Here is a 25,167-nt window from a genome sequence, read left to right on the forward strand (position 1 = left end):
ATTCTTTATTTTAAAAATTTGTCAAGAATACTTACTTCTTTGTCTTCTTTCCTACATTTCAATGCAGTTACTATCTCTTGATAGGGCTGAGTAGGTATTGTCACAGTTTTAATCACTTTGGGAGGTGGTGCAGGAGCCTTAAAAACTCCATCATCTTTATGAATTGCCTCCTTTGAAGATAGCCTTACCTATTAATAAGAAAGTGCTAAAATGGGCAGATGTTTTGAGCATGTAAACATACACTGAATACATCAGGAAACAGTACAGGTGTGCAATTGTCAAACTCACATTTCGGGACAATTTAGTCCTTCCCTTACGCTACCAAGATGTACCTAAACTGTGTGACAATGTACCTACTCTTAAAAAAAACTCAATAGAAACAGAAATTACATGCATTTTTAAGTACTAAAAACAGTTTTAGGTAGTTGGGAACGCTCCAGTGAATTCTGAAACTGAAAAAAATCCCTTACCGATGTTCTTTAAGCTTTAGGGTAAGTAAAACAATCGAGGGTTTAAAAACAAGTACTTGTTGATACTTACACGTATTTTACCCCACTTTCACTGGAGCTTCCAGGACTGACAGTACAGCTGGTAGCTATACTGAACCATCATTAAGCACACTGGTCTGGATATGGTCACAGCACCGAGCAATCGCTGCTTCAGCACAGCTGGAACTGAAAAAAGTTTGTGTCTACTGCTCTCATTCCTACCTACTGGATTCCACCTCACTGCTGTGCTCAGGGAGTACTACCAGAAACTAACCTCATCAACCTAACACATTCCAGAATGTCTCCAGGTAGAAGACTACCAATGTAATTTCTGTAGTCCCGTAAAAACATGCCATTACAGTAAAAGAAGCATGAAGCCTAAAACTGATAGGGTATGCTCTAATAAGGCATTCTCCACTCACTGGCCACGTGCATACTTGTGTTACTAATATTTTCCAGGAGCAATATACTACAGCAAAATCTATTTGGAATAAGCAACAGGTAGTGAAGGACTTGATGCAGACAGAGAATATGCATTAGCTGTCACATGCTACGGGGAATATTAGAAAGGAAAGCTTTCCTCTTGTGCATCAACAGCCAAAATTAAAACACAGACAAAACACAGTATTCCTTACACACTGCCTCTACCAGTGTGCAGCACTTCAGTGTTTGCTCACTGAGGCTCCAGTGGCAAAAGGATAATAAGCCATCCTGGAAAGCATTTATTGGAGGACTGTGATCTTAATCGGCTTTGGAAAGCAGGAGATCTGCTGAAGCAGAACAGTCTCATACAAGCCTTGGTTAACAGCTTCCCCTTCAAAAGGGATTCCAAGTGAGTTAAAGAAGCCATAAGAAAGAGCACTTGACATAAGCAGTTTGCACGTTATCTTATTGTGAAGCTAAAACAAATTTGTCTGTATCTCCAGGATCACCTCTCAGGAATTACTGCTGAACATTTGGAATAAGGCTTATTTCTTACTAGTCTTACATCTTGATCATACACACAAATCAAGGTTAAAAAACGTGACTGAAGTAACTTCAGGTACACTTTATAACATCAGAAGCACCTACAGCTTCTGCTAGCAAGTTGCTTCAGCCAAACCTCTGCCATGTTACTGAATGAATACATGGATGGTTCCAAAGTGGAAGCCTGACAGAAGACAAAATGGCCTGTTTGAATATGGATGATTCCAACACTATCCTAACCTGACGAGGCTATGCTCCAAGACTACCTGAGAAGACTCAGAGTAGATCTGTCTTGCAGCTGGCTATCAGAGTCTTTCATGCAAAACAACACTGATAGAAAGATTAAGCAGGCAATAAAAGCTTCGGTTCAAACCTACACACCTGAAATCGAGAAAAGGGCTTAAGAATGGAAAAGGAAAGGAAAAACTCAGGGTTAAAAATCTGCTCCCCTCAAAGCTACTGCAAATAGTTATTCAGTCCAAGCCATCTGTGTTTCTCAGGCAGCATGGTTAACAGCGAAGGAAGGCCATTTTGAATAAGGTGAGGACAAACAAGAAGTGTAAATCAAAGAGCTGCCATCAGAACAGAAGACACGCACAAGGGAGGAACAAAAAACCCACAGAAACTGAAGACATATCAGTGCTAGAATAACCTCACTTTGATTTTCTGTTCTCAGATACGAAATAAGTTAACCATTTCAACAAATGAAATAAAGTTTATTGACAATGTACAACACCCTTCTGGCATAATCCATAACTGCTCTTACACACATAAGCACAAGATGCTGGATTCTCAGAGTCTAAAATAATTACCTTAAAGCTCTGATCAAACACTAGGTTTTCAACAAATTTCGTTAAGAACTGTTTTCACCTCTTGTTAACTTCATGCATACATCTTTATATAACATTGGTCCTCCTGGGCACATAAAGAAATTTGTTTCTTTCACCTTGCCTGTAGACTCCTGTCACCAATTTACAATAGTTTGCTCTTACAAAGGAAAAGTAATGGAAATGTATGAGGTTTTCCTTTTTGACCTACAAATTGCTGATTTTTACGGGTATTAGCAGCTTAATTCTCAAGGTTCACAGAAGATAAAATGGAGTCCACTGTTAGAAAGCTTAACTTCTGCACACCGGGGAACACAATTATCCGCAAACTGAAATGATATGGAAGATCTCATTCCAGATTATTTCCACTGACAACCTCTTTCCTGCCAAATCGGTGGCTCATATCACAAAGCAGACTTCATTGTGAATGGCTGTGACATAACCAAATATCAGTGACTTCTGTCGGTTTCAAAAGATTGCACTGAAACTTAGAAGATACACTAATAACAGACTACTTACTGGGACACTGGGAGTTTTCAAGACCGGTGGTGCTGGCAGAACCTCTGATTCCGGCTGGTTCCAGTGTCTAGCATTATATACAGCTTTTGTGGGAGACTACAAGATAAAAATCAAGTTGTTGGTTTTTATTTCTTTTTAAAATGCAAATTCACCAATAGTTACTTTATATTTCAAAAACAGCTGTACCAAGAGAAGAGCCGACAAAGCAGGAAGTAAAATGAGCTTCACTCTTTCCCTTCTGACTTCTCAGCCGCACAAGTTTTCATTTAAATTCTCTATATTGTACATATCAGAAAACCTCAAAGGCTTTGAAGTATCTTACAGGCTTAAAGATATGCAGACCCACACAAATGGCAAAAGACACTACACCCAAATATATCGAGAATTTTTCCTTTTTCTTTTTTTTAATCCATCCTTTTAAGATTTATTAAGACACAAAAGATCTGCAACGCTTCTATAGACAAAAACAGCTACAGGCGAAAAACTGTTAGCCAACAGCACGACAGTAGAAAACATGAACAGTTTGGAATCAAAATATGAATTTGATGGAGATTCTGATGCTTGGAGAAATAGAAAATACTGCAATGAAACATCTTAATCCACATTAATACATTAAGCTTATTCTTCTTGCCCAGACATGTGCCAAGGCAAATCAAAGCTGAATCAGAACACACTTTCCTTGATTTTGGGGGAAATGCAATCCAATTCTCTGAAGGAAGCCAAGCGAACTGCATCCTAGCATGAGAGACTGCCATTCCAATTGCATAGGAACATTTCAGACTAATATGTCATTTCAATTTTCACTATTTCTCAGCATGCCATATATTGCATATGTTCTTTCATAGCTGGAACACCTCACCCGCACCCATACAACATTTTACGTCCGGAAAAATATTTTAAAATTGTGGGTATTAAAAAATCTTTTCTGCCAAAACACAACGCATCAGCTATTTAAAATAAATAATTGCTCAAATATAGCCCAAAGAGGATCTATGTGTAGCAAACCAGCAGAACCATCCGCATGGATTTCACAATCCTATGAAATACGGTAAGGCTTTGGAAAGCAGACTTAACAGCAGTGTAGAAACTCCTGTGTTACAAACTCCATTGCGCTACATCCTTCTGTTCTTCACAAGACGTGCAAAGTGCGCTTTGATGTAGCTGTAAGGAACTTACCTTAGTTGGATTTTTATTTATCAAACAGCTGAAGGTATACAATGGTTTCATCCCTTTTTCCAAAGCAGCTCTTCCAAACGAGTCTTACAGCAGCCACATGCAGCCACAACGAGCACACAGAAATAAAAGGTTTTCCCACAACTTCCATTTTGAGCTTTCCCAAGAGGCTGAAGCACCAATTCACACCATTTCCTAACAATCACACCAGGCTCAGAAAGTTCAACTGAGAAACTTAAAACAGCTATATTCAACATGAACTCTACAATAGCAGATCTGTCTAAAAATAGGAAACCATGCTGTATAGATCCTTATTTGAAAACAGTTAACTGCTGACAAAATGGCTAAGGAGTTAACTCCTTCCCCTATGTATTTCTGAGTTGCAAGCTCTGACCCTGAAATTCAATAAGGGTTTGTGATGAACAAATGAAACTTAGTAAGAAAGATGCTTCCTTAAATCAAAATAGATACAATGATAATCAACCGCTGAGTATTTCCTCCATAGTCACTTTATTTATTTGCTACTCACAGCTGTCCCACGGATTATCTCAGTGCACACTATGTTGGGAAGAGAGGGTCAAAGTTACTACATGCAGCACCCTGATGTAAGGAGTAGCTCAAAGAAGTAACAGTATGAAAGTATGAAGCGCATTCAGTATCGGCCTCAGCCTCCTACGACTGCTGGTGAGATGACGATGCACAATTCTTATTAACTCTGAAGGGAAGCTTAGCTACTACAATCCTGACAGCTATGTACTGCATTACAGGTGCTGAAGTCCTATTAACATAGGTTATTCTTTATCAATACCCTCGGATCTCTGATGTAACTTCAGATATCCCTGCTTAAAAGATACAAATACAGTAACGTTCCTGAATTTCCTGTCTGGCAGCTACGTGCAGCACGGCAGCTTGTCAGGTCTCTGCCACAGCAGGGCCAGGCCCGGCGCCCATCGGGGAGATGCCATGGGGAGATGCAGCCCATGCCAGAGCAGAACAGCACCCCAGGGCCGTGCCCATCCAGCAGGCCGACATAGAAACTGACCAAGGTGGGCTCCACTGCTGTGTGGGCATCCTGTAATCCTCCTGCAAGGGGAGAGCACCCCACACTACTTTCTCTGTGTACAGCAGATACAGGGGAAAGAGTTCAAGGGGCAAAGAGACAGCTCCTCCACATGTGGGGTTACAGGGCTTCCCAAATTAGAGCTGCTGTCTTACTTAGTCATCAAAAAATGAGCTTTCCTTAACTTCTTTCTAAACCAAAAACTGGGGCATCCCAAAGCGTGCTGTGACATGGCACTTCACAGCTTGCTCCAGCACTAACAGAGCAACACGGAAGAAAGCTGCATTTTACAAGAGAAATCAGCAGTGCCAGCAAAAAATTCTCCACCTAAGGTATCTTTTAACAGAACACCAGCCGAAAGTGGCGACAACCTAAACGTTCCAACTCCTACAGAACATCAGCTCTGGCCCCTAACCGCAGTCCTATCCCCCGCTTCGATATCCAAGTGATTGGCCCTGTGATCCCACACCCCCAGTGGTCTGCCTGGTCCTGTACCCATACACCTGCACCCCAATGCCTTGACCACCACTAATACCAAGCTGTCCTGAAGATGATATGTAGGCAGCAGTAACTTAGGAAAGTGACTCTCTCCTATAAAGAAGACAACCTTGCAATAATTCAAATAATACAGACTTCTCTTCAAGATCTCCTCCTCCCAAGACTAAGTGAAAAGAGATGCGAGTGGAAGTACATTGCTCTTTTGAATCCTGTGTTCTTAAGGCAAATAAGCTCCGCAATATCAATCAACTGTAAGTGCTTCTGCGGATGAACAGTTTCCTTTTCTCCCATGTAGAGCCCTAACAGCTATTTACACAGAAGCAGATATCTGAACGAGTGCAAATATCCCAGCGAAGGTGCAAGGAGTATTCTACAGTGGTACACACCTCACGTGGCACTGAGGGGTGAGCCGGAATGCAGAACCACACCTAACATCAGGGATTTCTTTGAATATTGTTATTTATTTGTACAGAAAGAGTGCACAGGGGCGTCAGCACTATACGACCATCTCCAAACAGTATAAACCGTGGGTCAGGCTTAACCTCTCCTCCCTGCAAGCTTCAAAGCAAGAGCTGGCACACCACATGTACTGATGCAGCACTGCCTGCCGTTCACAGATGTAAGAACAGCAGAAAGTAAGAGCCAGGAACATGAGTCATGCTGAAAATACTAGCAAAACAAGACAGACAGCAGCTATTTGCAGGCAGAACACTTTCCAAGGTAGAAGTCAAAGGGAATAAAAAAGAACAACAACAACAACAACAAAAAACACCCACATTTTTTAATAGATATCCTGAAAAAAATGCATTATTTATATTTAAAGGGCATTCATTAAAGCTGTGTAGCAGATGCTTGTCAAAACTACAAATAAATTAAAAAAAACCTCAAAATAAATTGAAATATTTTATTATTTATTACTAAGGATTTATAAAAGAGCACTTCTGTGCCTGCCTTTGAGAAGGAAGATGATGTAACAAATACATTATGCAGCAAAGCTATTCATAACTGACTGTTATGACTATCTCTTTTGAAAGGGGAAGGAATGAATGTCTGTTTGGAGCAAAGAAATAGAAATTACACTCTGAAATGAGAAGATGGGATATCAGTTCAGCACAGGTTCATAAAACAGAAGAGTTTCTCCGGTCTTCTGATAAGACAGCAGCTGCAAACAGCAGTTTCAAAGAGCAGTTAAAAATCAGAAGCAGATCAGAACCAAAGTCATACGATTCAGCATTCAAAATGTGAACTGCGTCCCCTCAATCACAGCAGCAGATGAGTGCCAACAGATCACCTCTGGGTGCTGGAACACTTCATCATGAGCTGCTGGACCACTCAGGGCAACAAGCAAAATTAGGTTTGTTTTAACACTACCTACAGAAATACTCATGGGGCTGGAATCTGGATCTTGAGCTTTTATTGTATCCTTCCAGGAAGGGAAGTATGCTCTTCTGTTTGCAGGCATAGAACAGCTGCTGGTTTTCACCATGTGAATGGGAAATTCAGGTTACTTTTAATAGCTCTGTAGACACAATCTAAGTAAAATCCAGTGTCATGACAGAAGCCCACCGTTTTCAATCATTCTTTCAAAGCTGACACTTATCTTTGCATTTCTTCATGTAAGGACTATTCTGAGTCAGGCAGTAAAAACATCTTCAGCATCTAGACAGTGTTCTTTTACAGTATCCCAAAGCACTGATGCCACGAATACTGCTATATCCAATTGCTTTACTCCTGTTAAACAGAAAGGAATTCCAATAACACTCCTATACAAGAAATTACACCGCAGTGCAAAAGGTCTCCTTTAATACCATCTCAGAGGATGTCTCTACACAAAAACAAGCATTCACTAATTGATTTGGTGTTATGTGCTAATCATATTCGGAAAGGTGATCCAAATATTGCACCTGAAGGAAGCAAACCCACTTGAAATGGATGCCACTGGCTGGAAAGTTTCTACAGACTCACTGGCTACACAGTCAGGCGTTAGAACCAACGACTGCAGTTCACTACAGAAATGGACTACATGATCTTGTACAAATATGCCTTAGAAATAAAAAGTCAAAGAACAAGGACTTGGACTGAGCATACAGTTTGCGGTTCTGAAGAGGCTGAAAGAAATGGAGGTGGAAGGGTGGGGGGAGAATATCCCAAGGAGCAAGTCCAAGAGCCAGACAACAGTCTACTTCAGGCTGTGTTTTCTCCCCTTTCTCCATCTTCTCTATAGGCATCTTCCTTGTCAGTCGCTGTTCTCCCCACAGACAGGCAGGACATAAAAAACCACTATGCATACACATGGCTTAGCAACTACAAACTGGCTGTAGTCAGACTAGGTTGAAGTGTATCTGCAGCAGAAACCAAAGTCACTGAAGCTTTCTTTGCTCCAGACTTCTGGAGAACTGCAAAAGAAAAGTCCTCTTTCAAGCTCCAGAGGAGACCTACAGGGCACTACAAGATGGACGACATCCAAACAGAACATGAGAATTTAACCTGAAGAAACGGGATAGTTTGTCAAACCTGAGATTAATTCTTTAACAGAAATAATAGTGCTCTGAATGCTACTTACACAAAGCATAATCAAAGCCGGTCAGCTCTGAAGCAGAAGCCATATGGCTATTGTCACTGATGTGGCCTGAAACGTATGCTAGTTCTAATTAAAAGGGAGAGGGTACAACAGTTGAGACACATCATCACAATACTTGGGAACATATCACTTCAAATCAAGACAGCAGAAAAACTATCAGCCAGACAGAATTCCTGTGCACATTATTGCTATACACACGCATTCCAGGCCCTCAACACCAACTGTTTCACTCTCAGTACTTGCTCATGTTGCATTGCATCTCATGTCACCTAATGTAAGTACAGTCACCAACAGAGCTGAGCAAACAGGCTGCGCTCATACAGCACATGGGAGCTGTGAAAACAGTTTTGCATACTCAACTGCACGTAAGTGAAGCTTCCACTGGCAAATGAAACTGCTGTATGTTGCTCTCTTCCAGTGTTTTGGCATTTCAGAATTCTCTACAGGACTGAAGCCTTGTGCAACAAAGCACTTATCCTACAGTTATCCAGTGTTGCCTAATTACTGGAACACTGAGTTAATTACAGGGAACTACACAATCGATGGATGGGGGTGGGGAATACCGTAAAGAGGCAAGAGAATCTCATTTCAAAACCCCTTAATGGATCTTTGCTTCTTGAGTAAGAAGAGTTAATAACAGTAGGAGCTGGAAGGATAAAACACAAGGCCTTCCACCGTGACACTGAACATTTTCCATTCAACTTGATATTCCTGAGCATATAAAGTGCACACCAGGCGCATTTCCACACTCAGTATTTGTTTCTTCCTCTTCCCTGCATGAGGACTTAGCCTGTTATCCTCACACTGCACTTTGCAACCCTGCCTCCCTCATAACCAAAGCTACGTCTCAATCAGTAACGCCCTTCCCGGCACCACAAGGCAGAAGGGACGTGCTTCTGACGGCGTCGCCGCTGCGGTGGCAAACGGCACCCAGAGGGCAGCCCAGGTAGGAGGGCAGCATCTCAGTCAACATCTACTAGGGCACACCCATCTCTGCCATCGCTTAAGATGAAGGAGTGGGAAGAAAACAATTTTGAGCAGAGTTAAACGACTATCTGCAAAGTGACAGACCGACTCCTACATCTGCTTTTGCTGATAGCTCCAAGGCGTTATGCCCCAGCTCAGTACAGCTGAATTACAGGGCTGCTTCACTCTGCAAATTAGGCGACTAATCTAACCTGAGAGCCTTGATTAGAATCCTGTTTACCACCTACAAATAAAAAAAAGTAAAATAACTGTATCAGCATGAGACTGGTTTTAACAAATCATCGCTAAATAAGCAGATTTTAAATCTACCATTTTCCTAAATCCATTTTTATTTCAGCAGTGCAAGAGTTGCTCAAAGCACACGAACCGTTCCTCATTGGTTAGCACTTAGAGCAGCTCGCCAGTCATTCATCACTGCCACTAATAGTTACTGGACAAAAAAAACAGAAACCAAACGCGCTTGAGCTCAGGCAGAGCATGGGCCAGCAGCAGCAGCCAGCAGATGGAAGGAATGCACTGCAGAAGCAGCAGCTCGCTGTCACAGGCTGTCAGGGCCGACCGCTGCTGTGCGTCCAACTGCTGATGGAGCAGACGGCCGCCTCACGCCGTGCTGACAGCAGCCGGGCCTTTTACAGAGTATCTGGACTGTCAGCTCAGCTCCTCAGAGTCGGCTGCAGATGTCAGATAATCATCTGTCCTATCAAAAAAGGTATTTTGGAATTCTAATTGACGATGCAAAAAACCCCCAACAGTTCAATACGTTCAGTGTGAGCCGTCTGAAATCACCAAAACGAAAGTCCTGTTTTAACTGCTCATCCTTGTAGCACCGTTCCCTTCTCCCAGCGGTTATGCAGAATGAATGTGAGCAGTTGTCTCTAAGAAGAGCCACACGGTTAGGCTTACGGAAAGGGTATGGCAGAGAGAGCATAACTTTGAAAGACTATTTACTTAAATAAAGCTATGGACAAATCAAAACTAGCCGAGATTGTGCATTTATCTTCACACATATTAAAGCCAAATCCAAAAAACATCTTTAAAATTCCCACTTTGATTAGGGGAAATGCAGATTCGCTTGCTAGGAAGCAAACATAAATGTTCCTCGCAGGGTATCTTCAATAAACGCCCACAGCAGAGTGCAACACGAGCCGAGTGGAAAACTACAGCTGAGCGCAGAGCCCGGCCCATCCCTCCCCTCCCCTCCCGCACGTCACCGCCACGCTCGCAGGGGGACCGCGCTGCCAGGCCAGAGCCACGCACGGATTCTTACTGCTTCAATTTCAAAACACTTCATCTCGGGCTGCAAGAAAACCTAGACACAGCACTTCTTTCTAGCTGGTATTTACAGCTTCCAGTCAGCACGCAGCAAAAGGCTCAGATCAGCCCATAAAATCTGTTAGGTGGTGCCCCTCAACTTGCATTACCACAAGCCCTACTAGGAACAACAGGATACACGTCACCTTTGTTTCCAAGGATTGACACCTTCTCAGGGTGCCTAAACGTTTTAAGACCAATACGACAACTCTACACAAACAACCTACTTGCAGGCAAAAAACCCTTGCAGGACAGGCAAGATGCAATGAAATAAAGAGCTACGTGCTACTTGCAGATCACACTCAAGTTATGCAAGAGGCAAAAAGTATTAAGTGCTGAATCAGCAGAAGCCCGATAGTCAATCTCAGTGGAAATCTGCGCTCTTCCTACTGCAGTGATTTACACATCCTTCCAACCAATCTACCCAAAAAGCCCTCTGAAAGCTCACACACATCTCTGCACCCAGTTGGACACAACACTTAGCAGTTGCTTGTAAAAACTACATGAAGCTGGAAAGCCAGTGGCTGAAGGATTATGACTGAAGCAAATCTTTATCTTGGCCTCACAGTTCAGAAGCAGTCTTTGGGCTAAGCCACGTCTGCATTCAGCAACGATTTCATTCATGTATTCAACACTACTGTCATGTCTAACTCTATTAATGTCACTTGATCAAAGCAATGCATGTAATCCTCCTAACGCCGGCTGCATTTAGTGAGCATTTCTCAGTTGCAATGTTGACTTAACCAGGTTAAAGACAACTTAATTCCTCTTCTTTGGCTCCCTTAACTGAGCAGATACTACTGTTCGTTCTCCTGGTGAAGCAGACCAGGATTTGCGTTAAATGTTTCCTTTTTGTGAGCTATTTTTAAATACGGTTCAGTTCCCCAGTTTAGTTCAGTTTCTTGCCTTATGAAACTGAAAGAGCAAGGGGACAGGAGCAAGCAGGTGTGGTCAAAGGAGAGCAAAGTCAGCTCCACCAACTACCTGTCAGTATTTTTCTTCCTTTTCATTCTAAACCACTCACTGAATTAGTCTTTTTCTTCTTCCCTGCTTTGTCTGACACGCCTAACAAGATGAACTCTTCCTGGCTAATGCATTCTGTGCTGGTGGAAGAACTTCCACCGAGGCCACATGGTTACACACAAAGGCAGCGCTCTGCAAGAGGAATCCCACAGCCCAGCATTCCCAGTGAGCGGTGTAAAGGAAACACTGTGACAGTGCAATAAAGAGGTTTTTCCAAACCTTTTGCTACACAATCCCAATGCATGCATTTGTTATTTGTTATTTTTTTTTTCTTGTTGAAAAGAAGCACAACGCCGTAATACCCAGGGAAAAAAACTGTTCGGTCCTTATTTTCAAGTCTTCAATCTTGAGTAGATCCGAGCCACAGCAACAAAAAAGGCTGTGTATATTTGATTATTAGCTTCATCCACAGAAGAGGGAGGGCAGGACCTATAGGCGGGCATATCACAGCCATGTTGAGTTCCCAAAGATCCTACTTGGAGAATGAGTTACTGAACAAGTTGAACTAAAGCTGTAAACAGCTGCAAAGAAACTTTTGCAGATATTACTCATGTAAGGCTCCCACCCATAATTTGCAAGTCAAGTAATGCCAGTATTTATGTACTCTAAGTACATAATTACGTTGCTACAGAACATAATATTCCCCGTCAGTCAGGCTCGGGATAAAGAGAATTAAACCACTTAAAGGCAGAAGTCAGCTTAGGACTTCACATACCTAACATAATGTACAAACTACCTCAACTCTGATGCTCATTATTGTATGTATGAATGGTCAATTATTTTAGTGAGGTTTCTCACATTAAGAGCAGTTTTTAGAAACACTGCTCTTTGCTCTTGATGTCCGAAGCAAGTCATTAATGTCTGTTAACTTTTCTTGCCCATATACTCAAACGTTCAAGAACTGGACTTCAACATTGGAATGGAATGGCTGAATTTCAAAACGCGTGAGAGTTGACAACAACCCTGCTGGTCACAAACTGGAAAAGCTCTTCAGCTCTCTGGATCTGCTGAAGCTGAACAATACCACCTGCTGCTTCCCAGCTGATAGAGCTGTTTGCCTTTCAACTCAGACTGCCACAGAGGGCCATACCTCTAACATCACTACCCAGCAGGAAAGAATTAAGCGTTAACCTGCTAGTTCCTGCAAGGAAAAAAGCAAGCAAGCAAGAAAGAAACGATGTGAGGATGCAATAACTTTATTTTACTGTATTTTTAATCAGGAGGAGGCTGTTAAGGTGAGGTTAGTACTTTTAGTTCATTTTTTTTCATTCCCAGAATGAAAATTCCATTAAAAAGGAATTGAGATTAAGAGTTTATATCTATAATTTAGGACGATAATTATAGTGTCTCTAATTACCACCAGAAGCTTCACAAGCTTTTCTTCTATTATTATTAACTCCACGTTAACAGCCATATGATTAGAGAACATTAAACTTTAAAATCCAAATTGCAATTACAGCAGTTTCTACTTCTATGCCTATTATATCACTGCAGGTCAAAAAGGTTGCTTAATTCTCACATCTCCCACTTGAATTAAGTTTATTCTCAACTCAGAACTTCCTAGTTGAATCTATTTATCCCCATACAGTACAACATCACTGTTTCCCCCACCCTCCCCACATAACTCCAATGTATGTATTCAGCAGCTCTCCTACAAACCCCTCAGGTATTTCAAGTATAAAAACTAACAAACAAATGTTATCAAAATACGTGAAGCATATTAATATTAAAACCAACCAAAGAAATCTATATTTACCAGAACACCCACAGATGTTTTAGGCTGCTGAAAAATACAGCAAAACAGGTTTGGTTACATTCACCTTTTCTGTACTGCTGTTTCACAGTCTGCTCTAACACGTCCACTGGGAGAAAGCTGATTTTTGTAAGAATTCCTGTTACATCAGCAGAAGCTGAGGAACTCCAGAATTCAAGAAATACTGCTTCAGTTCTGGAAAAAAACCCCACCAACCCCTCCTGACTTACCCGAAGTAATACTGAAGCTCCTTTACAATAGAAGTAATACTGATACTTGTATTGATACAAGTAATTCATCAGCTTTATGAGAAATTTTAGGGTGTTATCAAACCATTGTTATTCTTTTCTAACTGATTCCAAGGGAAAATAATTTCTTTAAAACGTCTTTGAATTGTTGGACTACTCAACACATTCCTCTGCATATAGAAGTGTTCATATTTTAACACACAATTGCCAGGACTTGCAAAACTTAAGGAAATCAAAGGGAAACCTGAAATACAAGAGCACTTCAATCTCCACTCTCCTCTCTCCCATTGTATTGGTTCTGGACTGCAATGATAGTGAGATGACTGCTCTCTATTCCAGGCACAGGAACACACTATGCAAAAAACATACTAAAAGGCACTAAAATGGGTGTCCTGGACAATCAGGTCATAATCACACAGACCCCACCACTGTAACTTTTCACCTAGCAGCTAAATAAATGTTTTGCTATATGCACATTTTTAAAGCTTCAAAATACTGACTGACCTATAGAAACAGGCAGCACAACAAAACAACTAACATCAGTGAAATACACAAGTTCTGTGCACAATAGGAGACTGACACCAAGTGCTACATAGTTGGGGTATATGAGGACATAGAATCTGTCCTTTTTTTTTTTTTTCTTTATTTTAATTCACATTTCCATGTTTGAATAGCACTTGTCCTTAGAAAGATTACGCCAATGGCAAATTCCAAGCTTTTGGGTTCAACCCTATAACGTGAGAGATGTTTCTTAAGAGAGAAGAAAAAAACGTGCACATGATCAAATGGTGCTTTGCCTTGTCCATCACCTAGAGGGAACCCATAAAGGCTGTGAGTTAGCACTGCACAACCCCTGAGTTCACACTTGCATCTGAGAAGTGAAATTCTCACTAACTTCCACAAGGATGTTCTCACTTAAAGGTTTTACTTTTCTAGGCTTAAAATGCAGTATTAAAAGACAACATCACCTCAAGCACAGGTATAAGCTGGTACAAAAGCCCTGTTTAATATAGAGGAAGAAACACTAACAGTGAAGAGTTAATGAAAATAAGGACTTTTGGTATGATTACTCACCCGCTTTGGCCCACTAAAAATCTTCCTGGTGTTTTCCTTGGATTTATCACCTTGTTTATTTGTGGATTTTTTATTGCCTTCAGGCACACCAGATGCATCCTCTGAAAACTCCAGAAGATCTGTGAAAGGAAATTACAGAACAGTCTTTACTGAAAGCTGATGAATTGCTACTGTTGAACTACTGAATTGCATTTCTTGCATCTAACATTTCAACATGCGCAGCTTCTGAAGTAACAAACCAATCCAACCATCTTCATCATGAAATCAATTTTCAGGCCAGACATAGCTCTGCATGGAGCTCAGTTTCACCGACTGGAATGCTGCAGTACTCCAGTGATGCATTACAAGACACAGCACCATAGCACCTCCTGCCCATCCTGCATCCCTTGGGTTATGACTTCCCCATACGTGCACACGCTCCTCTGAATGCCGGGTCACCCACCACATGTGGGTATTTGTGGCTTACAGCCACAGCTCAGCAGCAGGTCAATTAAATCAGAGCTGAGGACCTTCAAAAGTGTATGACTATGAGATTTAGAAGATGTCCTACTGCAAGTGCAGGAAAGACAAATTGATCCTACTTGGCTTCTCACAAAGGCAGCCTGCTCGTATTTGCTTCTGCTGCAAACAGCATTACAAACCAACAGCCATAATTCAGGAGGGAGGAGGCTAAGAACGACACTGGAAGCTCTGCCAACATGCTCTGTACCTGTGGCCTCAGTATTTGTATCACCCAGTTCTAGACTGCAAACCTGTAATTCACTATCTAATTAAATCCTTGCCCTACTTTCTTTAAACTTGTGCCGTACCCGAAGCATTATCCCTTGATGACCAGCTCAGATTCTTTTACTTGGCACAAACCAGAAGCTACCATAAAATTTCAAAAGAGCAATAAAGAGAGGCACTGAGCAGCACTGTTTCATCTGATGAACAGTTTAGAAAACTGATCTATTCTGAAAGCAGCTGCTGCTGTTTGAGCTCTGCACTGCAAAACCACAAGCAGGCTGGATCAGTTACTCTAATCCTCAGCACACTTAGTGAACCAGACCAGCCAAAGTCCTAGGAGAAGTAACTGAAAGCAAACCAAGCAAAGGAGTTTCAAACTGCAGTTACACAGAATTTAGCTAGTGCTGAAGATAGCAATACTCCGCAAATAAGCCCCCAAAGCATTCTGCATCAGTGAAACTGAACAGCCCTGGCAACACGCACAGCAGGGAAGGCAGAGGCCCCAGCCCACTCAGCCCAGCTGCTTTCCGTTCAGTCGGTGTCAGCAGCAGCTTGACAATGCAGCACGACCTGTGCCTTTCTACACGGCGTTCTGATAAATTTAGGCCAAAGCGGAAATAATTACAGACCAGTTCTAACTACCTTTACCTTAAATAATGCAAAACTACCCTCAAGTCTACTCAGAAGTCAGCTCAGTCTCTAACTGGAACTTACCAGTTAAAGGAGTCAAATCCAACTGATCACACATCCTTGAAATTCCGCAATGCTTCAGAGAAGAAAGGCCCTGACCACAATTCCCACAGAAGGCCCAACACGCCACCAGGAGCAGAGCCTTCTATTCCAGATTAAAAGCTAAGAAGTGACTCGCCTGGCCACGACAACGGCAAACAGGAAAGTTATTAGAAATGCAGGATGCATTTACATCCACTTCATCAACCTCAGCTGTGCTTTGCAACGAGACCTGGAGCTGGTACTGTGATCAATAACGATTAGTAGCACTCTATAGCAATTAAGCCACAATTTTTACATCATTTAAGCTTTTGTTGAAATTCTGTTCCTGTGTGACACTAATTCAATCAAATTAAATACATTTAAATTCAAATTTTCAAGAAGTTTTAACTTCTCCTATTTATTATAGAGTCACACTGCATTTTTTGATGCTGTTCACATACCAAATGCTTCTCTGGTTAATTTCATAAAATGATCTGGATTGCTTTCATTGGAGCAATGTTCTTTGTGAACTTCTAGGTATCCTAAAAGCACTGCATACACATCCTACCAGATTTTCAAACCTAAACAAAAGAGCAGGGAGAAAGGCTCTTTTGTGGAAGACTGATGGCACAGTTATTCCAGTAGCATGCCACCATCCCAAATAAGCAGGTGTGCTATACGAAGCTGCAGCTTTGAATAGTTATTTTTTTTGTTAAGACTTTCTTGTCTTTGCCATTACTTCAGATTTCCCTTGGCTACAACTGCCAACTGATTCATACAGTTAAGCAATTAAAGTCACTTTGATATTAAGAGCTTCTCTTTACAGGAGTCATCCTGCATTCTGGCTATTGGAATGACGCGGGCACTGCTCCTAATCTAGCAAGGTTCAATTCATATTTTTAGCCTCTGGCATTCCAAATGCCTGTGCTTACTTTCCCCCAGCTGTGAACTTCCAGCAAACAAACCTACATCTACCTGTGCCAAGGTAATCTCTTCAAAACATGTCAGAAATAACCTACAACAGCCCAGAATGTAACAGTCTCCTTTGTGACTGCAGTGCTGAATGCAAACTGGAGATACGTTGAGGCTCCAGAGCACAGCAACTGAAAGGAATGTTTGAGGGATCAGCATCTCAGCTGCCTTAACTGTACGAGAGATTTTTTTCCCTTGGAATAAATGGCAAAGCAAAGACTTGTCAGAGAGAAGAACTCACGTAGGGCATTTCATAAGTGACCCATTTTCCAAAGAGGTTGGAATGAAAGCATCTCACCGTAATTAGAGAACAACTCTTAATTTTGTTTGAAAACACATTTCCTGTATAGTATCAGTATCAAGTTGTTCCTCCCAACGGTCACAAAAATCATTAGTAATAATACTTACCTTTGCTTCAAAGGTCCTACAGACAATTCTGTTCTTAGAGAACACTGTAATTTGAACAGAGAAAAGAACATCTTTTCCTACAAATTTTTATTTCTCAATGATTTCAGTAGAAACTATTAGTATAGAGCAACAGCAGTTTCTTCAGCATTTCTAAGGCTAGACTTGAATACTCCCCTCAAGACAAAGTCTTACCCCTCAATGAATGGATAAAAACTTGGCAGCTTCACGCTCCGAAGTGAAGGACTGTAAAGTTCATAGAGCAGGAGGAGGAGTCTGAAATACTTAATCCAACATGCACAAATTTTTTTGGTATTAGACTACTCAATAAGAAAAAAGGAAAGAAGACTTGCACCAAAGTTATTCCTCCCTCACTTCAGCAACATATCTTCACATAGCCTTGTTCAGTCACCACATGGAACACATGGACAACCAAGCAACAGTCTCATTTTTTCCAAAGGCACCCAAACACCAGAACTAGCTCAGCAAATTCTGCCTAAACACTTTCATTCATGTGTCTGCACATGTGTGTACACAGAAATATACAGACAGGCACCACCTAAAGAGATACCAACTTTGCTGCTGAAAACTGGAAACAAAACCAGAAATTCTTCAATATGCAGAAGTATGCACAAAGCCAGCATGCTGGCATGTCCTCCAAAGGCCCCACAGCCTCTCTCTCCTGAGTGAAGTTCAAACTACTCACAAATACATTCAAAAATCACAATTTTCTGCTCTCATTTCAGCAGTTTTGCTTTTGCTTCTGTAGAAAGATATCAGCCTTCCAGACATGAGTACTGTATGCACAATGTAAGGAAAGAGGTAAGAATCTTCTTTTAAAAAGGAAAATCCTCTTACCTCTGTCATGAGGCTAAGAGATGTAAAGCATATTTCAAGACAAACACAAAACAGCAAGCAAGACCACAGCAGAAATAAGCAAATGTAACTTCTGTATTTCCAAGCCAAGGATAACATTTCACAAACTCTTCAGTACGTTACAAAAAGAACAAAAGAAAGGTCAACTGAATTTAAGTATTTTATGAGTATTCGAGAACAGCTCTGCTTACCTGTGTTAGTATTGACCTGATTATCCTGGGAGCAGTTTTCATTGCTGTCAGAGGTTGGCTGTAGTGAGGGTGATGGTGCAGCTCTAGTTCGTTTTTTGCTAGCCTTCCTTTCTGCTATCTGCCACTCTTCGTCTTCATCCTCGCTTTCACTCAAGTCATCAAACCCAAAGTACTTAATTTTGTAATTGGAACTCCCAGAACTTCTAGAGGCACCTTCATCTCCCTCTCCCTCATCTTGATCATCAAACCCAAAAAACTCTAATTTGACATCCTTTTTGGATTTGGTATTGCTTGGTCGAAATCTGGTTGTAGTCTTTGTAGTAGCAATGTCTGCTTTTTTTCTTAAACGTCCAGCTTCTCCCAAGTCAGTAGGGGTTGCTGTGGTAAATTCATCGATTCGTTCCATGGTATCCTGTATAGTAACATTACAAACTGACAAGCAAGATGGATGTAGAACAGTGTAGTCTCTAGTCCGTCCAACCGTCCCTCTATAACTGGTCCCACTACTTAAAGAAGCTTTTTTTGCTGGGTTCAGACCATCGTTATTTGATTCATTGTTTGCTTTGGATAAAGACTGGCTAGTGCCATCCATTAGCTTGTCAAAGTTTGTTGTCCCCTGTTGTTTTGCTTTGTTGGATCTACAGTATGTCCTACAGTTGCTTGGCCTAGGAATAGTTTGCACAAGTTCTTCACAAATGGCTTCCTTTGAATTTTCTGTATCTTCTTTGTCACCCTCCTCATCCTTGCTCTTCATCTCTGAGAGATGCTCACTGTCAAAATCCAATACGTACTCTCCAGTTCTGGAGTCTTCAGGTTCATCGTCCCACTCATACAAGTGAGTTCTTAAAGGCCCCTTCGTCTGAGATGCTTCTGATACAGAGTCTGTTGGTTTTCCAGCGTGGGAATCCCAAGAATCAGGTAAGTCCTTGGCTTCAATTTTGTATCCAGAAGTGTCCGTAGTTTCAGCATTTGTTTTGTTACTGTCTTCAGCAGTCTCAAAGATGAAATGACTACTCTTCTCATCATCTTCATTCAAATTCTGCATTTTATCTGCACACATTGAAAAAAAAAAGACAGAATTATTGCTAACAAGCACTATTAAAACAACAATCACACTTGCAGACAAACTTGTAAAAAACCACAATGACAGTAAATATTCAGTGCTTAATAACAGAGAACATTAAATGGGTCTCGATCCTCCCAGCCTATACTGGTAGGCTTTCTAAGCTTTCCAGTTTAAAGCTGTTGCTATAACAAAGTGTCTTCATCATCCCTTGCAAAAACCCTAATCTGTTTCTTACAGCGTCTTACAACAAATAATTAGGGATAAAGGATGGTCATAATGCATTTTCTAATTACGTCGGGGAAAAAAAATCCTTCCATTACATAGGATACGGGTGCTGTATTATCCCCCCCACAAAATATTTTTGTAATAAACCACTGAAATTATGGTAGTGCTTCAAGTTAAAAGTTCTGTTATGCAGACGCTATAAGGTCTCCTTTGGTTCACACACCCTTCTTAAAGAGCTTTTTTCCTTTTGCAACTTGAAAAGAACAGGATCCATCACTGCTAACATGACACACAAGAATTGGTGGACTGGCTAAGTTTGCACATGCTCAATTTTAATACCACAAGACGCATTATGGTTGCCCACTGTATTCAGCAGAGGGGCTGCAGGAGCAGGTTACAGCCACTCGTCTGTATGTTCTGGTCTAAGAACGAGACAGCAGTGAGGTATTGTAACGTTAGAAATGGAAATCAGCATTGGCTACAGATATCAATAAAGTTTATTTCCTGAAAACTATAGTATAACTCTCTGCCTGCCATACTAACTACTAATGTACAGCTACTGAAACCAGTAAAAAAAAGAGTAAAAGTAATCCAGTAAGACCTGCAAAAAAATGCTACACATCCTTACACCTTGTACCTTAACAGCCTTGATCAATGTAGCCTGAACAGAACAGCACACATCTCAGCAACTGTTATCTCATTTTGCTGCATCCAACTGAAACATTCAGACCTCCCGAAGAAAAAGAGATAAACTGATTCTCATCACAATCATAAAGTGAACTACTTCTCAAGAACAATTTTTATAACGCACTTCTACAGATCCAAGGAACAGCTGTTCCAAGTTCATCACACTGGAACAGGCTGCCCCAGGAGGCTGTGGTTGCCCCATCCCTGGAGGCATTTGAGGCCAGGCTGGATGTGGCTCTGGGCAGCCTGGTCTGCTGGTTGGCGACCCTGCACACAGCAGGGGAGCTGAAACTCAACGAGCATTGTGGTCCTTTTCAACCCAGGCCATTCTATGATCTTATACTTATCTGACCCACAGCCACGCCTGCACGTTACACTGTCAAGAAGAAATTCAGCTGTAAGCAGTTTTTGTCAGATCTGACCAATGCTCACACTACATTAATGCCAGGGAAAACAGAACTTCTAGTAGAGAAACCATTGCTTTTGGTATCACACGACAACAGAAGGAACTGTGACAAACACGTACAGAATGACACAGTAATGGAGGACACTCCACTCACAGCAAGCAAACTCCTCAGCTTTGGCTTTATTAGGTAGCAAAGGCTTTCCAAACTCACTACTAATATGAAGACTTCAGCAGCCTTCAGCATGAGTCCTGATCTGTCTGAACTTCATCAGACACCATCTATCCAAGTGGCATAGAAATTTCACTGCACTGACCAGAAGGTTTCAACGTTCTTGATGAGGAAAGCAAGCATCAGCACCTTTTCCGGGATTTTTTTGCTCGTTTAAAATTAAAACTGCATTATCTAAATGCCCATCCATGCTCATACTGATTGTGAAAGAATTTTAATGCACAAGCAGAGAAATCCTACTAAAAGGAATGACTAGCCAGTCAAGTTTTGCAGGAAACGGATCCAACCCTAGGTGCAACTCCTCAGGGATAAAGGACAAGTGGTATCTCAGACTGCAGCCAAGTTTTCTGGGAGTTTACCTCAGGTCTGACGTTGAAGCTTCAACAGTCAGCTAGAAATAAAAAAACCTCTTCACGGTGTATATAAAATGTGATACTAAATTCTCCAAAGAACATCAATCCTAACCAGCTCAGCAATGGAATCTTGTTCAATCTCGGTCTTCTACTATCAGGACATATTACTAGAAATCTTGTTACTCCCATTTCAATTTGTTACTAGCGATAACCTGACATGCCCAACCAACATTATGGCACCTGATAGCGCACAATGTGTTCTTTCCCCCTCCGTTTCATATTACTGCACAACTGAAGGCTATGGTAGTACACGGGCATGAAAACCAGCAAATTCAACCTGCAAAATTTGATTTTCAGTCTCCCACTACGGTACATTTCATTTTGTAGTCTTAATGCTCCTATTCCACAGTTTTAAAATTTTATACATACAATTAATGTATGTCAGTTTTTGCTTACTCAGTATTTTGTTGAATTGCTACAATGAAGTTTCAGTACACGTATCTGAAAGAGCAATGAATTTTCTATCTCGTGTCATATCAGGATCAAATCAAATCTGTTCTTCCCAAGGAAGGAAGGGAATACACATGGGCATACACACATTACGTTACAGCTGTCCCCATTTAAAAACAGATTCTGAATTATTTGACAGTTCAGTTGTACTGGTAGAACTGGGACAGCTTCAGTCATTCAGACAGCTATTGTTTACATTGTAGAGCACAAAATAAGATCACAGAATTGCAGGGGTTGGAAGGGACCTCTGCAGATCACTGAGTCCAACCCGCCTGCTAAAGCAGGCTCCCTACAGCAGGCCACAGGTTGGCATCCAGACAGATCTTGAATGTCTCCAGAGGAGACTCCACCTCCTCTCTGGGCAGCCTGTTTCAGTGCTCCATCACTTGTACAGTGAAGTTCTTCCCTGTGTGTGCATGGAATTTCTTGTGTTCCAGTTTCTGCCCTCTGCCTCTTGTCCTGCTGCTGCACACCACTGAAAAGAGCCTGCCCCATCTCTTTGACTCCCACGCTCTAGATATTTATAAACAGGGATGAGATCCCCTCTCAGCCTTCTCTGCCAGACTGAAGAGGCCACACAAATATTTATCTGTATCTCATACACTCAAGTTCCAATACTTTAAATAAATAAATAAATAAAAATAAAAAACAAAAACACAGGGAATCTGTTTACAAATAAACTAACAAACTACACAGAAAAAAATCTTACTGTCATTTTATCACCACCTTGCTGCTACAGCATCACAAGAAGCATGACTGCGCTGAAACACACACATGCAAATATGTTCTCAAACCTCCAGTTCTTAAGAACAAAATGGAGTATTTAAAAAGTAAGGATCATTTTAATAGAGGAAAAATACTCAGGGAGTACACATTTATCTCTTCTACTTAAGATCACTATCTAAAGCACACTCCCTAAAGTTTAGGGAGTAAGCTAACTGTCACCAGAAGGGTTTTTGATGAAAAATGTTACTAGCAAGCTGTACAAGAGACAAATTTTGACTCTAAAACTGGATTGTCACAATGCACTAGTGAAAAACCGAATGGCGACATGCAGGCTAGTACATCAAGGAATACCTGGTCAATCCCCTGTCTTCTCATCAGCAGCAGATCAACAGCAGCCAGGCAGGAGCTTCTGTAACTATTCACTAAATAGTTTCTTCCAGGTGTTAGTACAACATTTCTAAGAACCATAACAACACTGCACTAATCATCATTTGTTCGGTGTTTAAGTCTCTAGAACTTAATAACTAGAGTATGAGAGAACCAATCTAACTGACTGTGGGCAAAATAAGGTTATCAGATGAAGGAATAATACCCCCACATATACCCCCTTGCTTTATCGTCCAGTTTACATCAGTAGAAAGATAGGGATGTCTTTCTACTGCTGATGAATATAAGAAGTGCAACTCCTACTCCTTCTCACTAAAAACACTGGGATGTTTTAAGCCAGATGTACACAACTCAGCTTTAGTTTTAGGTATGTGACGACAGTGATTAATCTCTCAGTCAGCTTTGATCACCATTAGACGCCAAAAAACAAGTTCAAATACTGCAAGATACTTGAGTTAAATTCCTCTAGATATACGAAAACGTTCCAGATGTGTGAATATAACCAAGTTCTCAAAACCCCCCTGCTATTCCAGTAATAAACCTTCACTTTTCCAACAATAACTTTTTATCATTGAACAAATGCACACCTAAAGCTCCATAATTTAGACCAGATGGATATAAAGTGAATATTTTGTTCATACCTGTTTTTCAAATACACGCTTAACACGAGCAGACACTTATTAGATAGATGGCCTAAATGCTAGTCCATCCATCCAGCAGAACAGAAAAGGCCTTATAGCTACAATAACTAGCTCCAGAACTACTGCTTATCTTTTCATTTTAAGGTCATGTGCAAAGGGTGAATGCAATTCTAGACTTGTTTTGTTTTCGTTTTTTTTTTTTTAAGAAAGCAAGACACTCAATTTAGATTCTACACCTACATCCTTCAGTCGGCTACCTGATAATTTGGACTTTAAGATATCTCAGATTTCAACTTCATTGTTTCATTAAGATGTGTTACGGGCGCCTATTTTAGAAGGCATCTACGTCAAAGCGTGCCCCCTGACCATCCTCAGAAGCACCATTATTTTGTTATCATACTATATGGGAAAAGCAGAGATCCCACAACAGAACATTTTGTTCAATCATCTAGCAGAAAACACCACACAGACTTGCTGAGATGGTGAAAGGTCTTTAAAAAAATTACAAGGTGTCCAGAAATTGGCAGAGTAAAAAGAAACATTTTCTTTTTAACTTTGCATCATCCATTAAAACAACAGTAATTGAAGACTGGACAACAACCTGCAGTATGCTTCTTACCTTCCATCTTTCGTTATATATTGTTTTAAAGAATAGCTCAAGCTGCTATGTTCTCGTATCTCTGATGACATTATGGAATATTTACAGTAACAACACTGCACTGAAACAACCCAATGTTACACATCTAGCATTTGGGTACATGTTATGGTACTGTCCTCGTTCCTGCTCATAGTACACCAAAACAGTGTTTACAGCTGCATTAATTCAAACTTGGTCACAATTAGTTGCAGGCGGGGCCTAAAAGTACTAAGTGTACCAATGCAGAAAGGGAAGTCCTACTAGCATCTCCCTACACTTCTCACTGTAGATCCGACATTTGACCAAGTACTTCCTATTTGACCAGGAAAACTGAAGTTCTGATAAAAGCTCAACTCTTGCCACTAGCTCAACAACCTGCAAGAGTCAATGATTTCACGGCCTGAATGTGTTCAGGCTACAATATATACGAAGATACAACCCTAAACAAAGCCAATGGAAAAAAAATCCTTTTGGAAACCTAACACTCTTGTTGGCAGAAATACCACTATCCAAACCAGACACCACCAAACGTATACCCCACCCCAGTCCTTATTTCAATTCAATCTAATTTCCAATTAACTCATTAGACTAAGTAGCTCAGCTCCAAGGCTGAAAACATCAATTTCAACTCCGTGAAATCAAATCATCATCTCCAGTCCAACACCAATTGCCTGAAGTCGAACACTATATCCTTTGGTTAACAACTCAGCAGTAGAGCTTTAGTGCCGTGCAGTCATTTAGAAGTCACTCCAAGCACAGGCTGTAACTACAGTGAGTCCCAACGCAAAGTGTTGCTCAGAAGAGCTGCAGGGCAGCAGAGTACCGACCTGCCCGGCCGCGGTCACGCGCTGCGACTCGTGCTGCCTCACCGGCTGTGCTGCCCTAAGCAGGATTAGGCACCCACTGCTAAC

At 41.2% G+C, this 25,167-nt stretch overlaps 1 protein-coding gene across 16 annotated transcripts in view; it reads right to left on the bottom strand.

Moving 5' to 3' along the window:
• Nucleotides 1-25,167, bottom strand: part of WAPL (WAPL cohesin release factor) — a 133,258-nt gene that overhangs the window by 23,060 nt on the left and 85,031 nt on the right. For 14 of the 16 annotated variants that reach the window (XM_046942783.1, XM_046942784.1, XM_046942787.1 and 11 more), the window contains 4 exons: nucleotides 18,390-19,439; nucleotides 14,509-14,627; nucleotides 2,801-2,896; nucleotides 36-188 (listed from right to left, as the gene is read on the bottom strand). In XM_046942783.1, coding sequence (XP_046798739.1) covers nucleotides 36-188; nucleotides 2,801-2,896; nucleotides 14,509-14,627; nucleotides 18,390-19,439 — 1,418 coding nt within the window. The remainder of the gene's footprint in view (nucleotides 1-35; nucleotides 189-2,800; nucleotides 2,897-14,508; nucleotides 14,628-18,389; nucleotides 19,440-25,167) is intronic. The other 2 variants (XM_046942789.1, XM_046942790.1) reach the window with 1 other exon arrangement.

Source organism: Gallus gallus, chromosome 6 (genome assembly GCF_016699485.2).
Source record: "Gallus gallus isolate bGalGal1 chromosome 6, bGalGal1.mat.broiler.GRCg7b, whole genome shotgun sequence".
Lineage (NCBI taxonomy): Eukaryota > Metazoa > Chordata > Aves > Galliformes > Phasianidae > Gallus > Gallus gallus.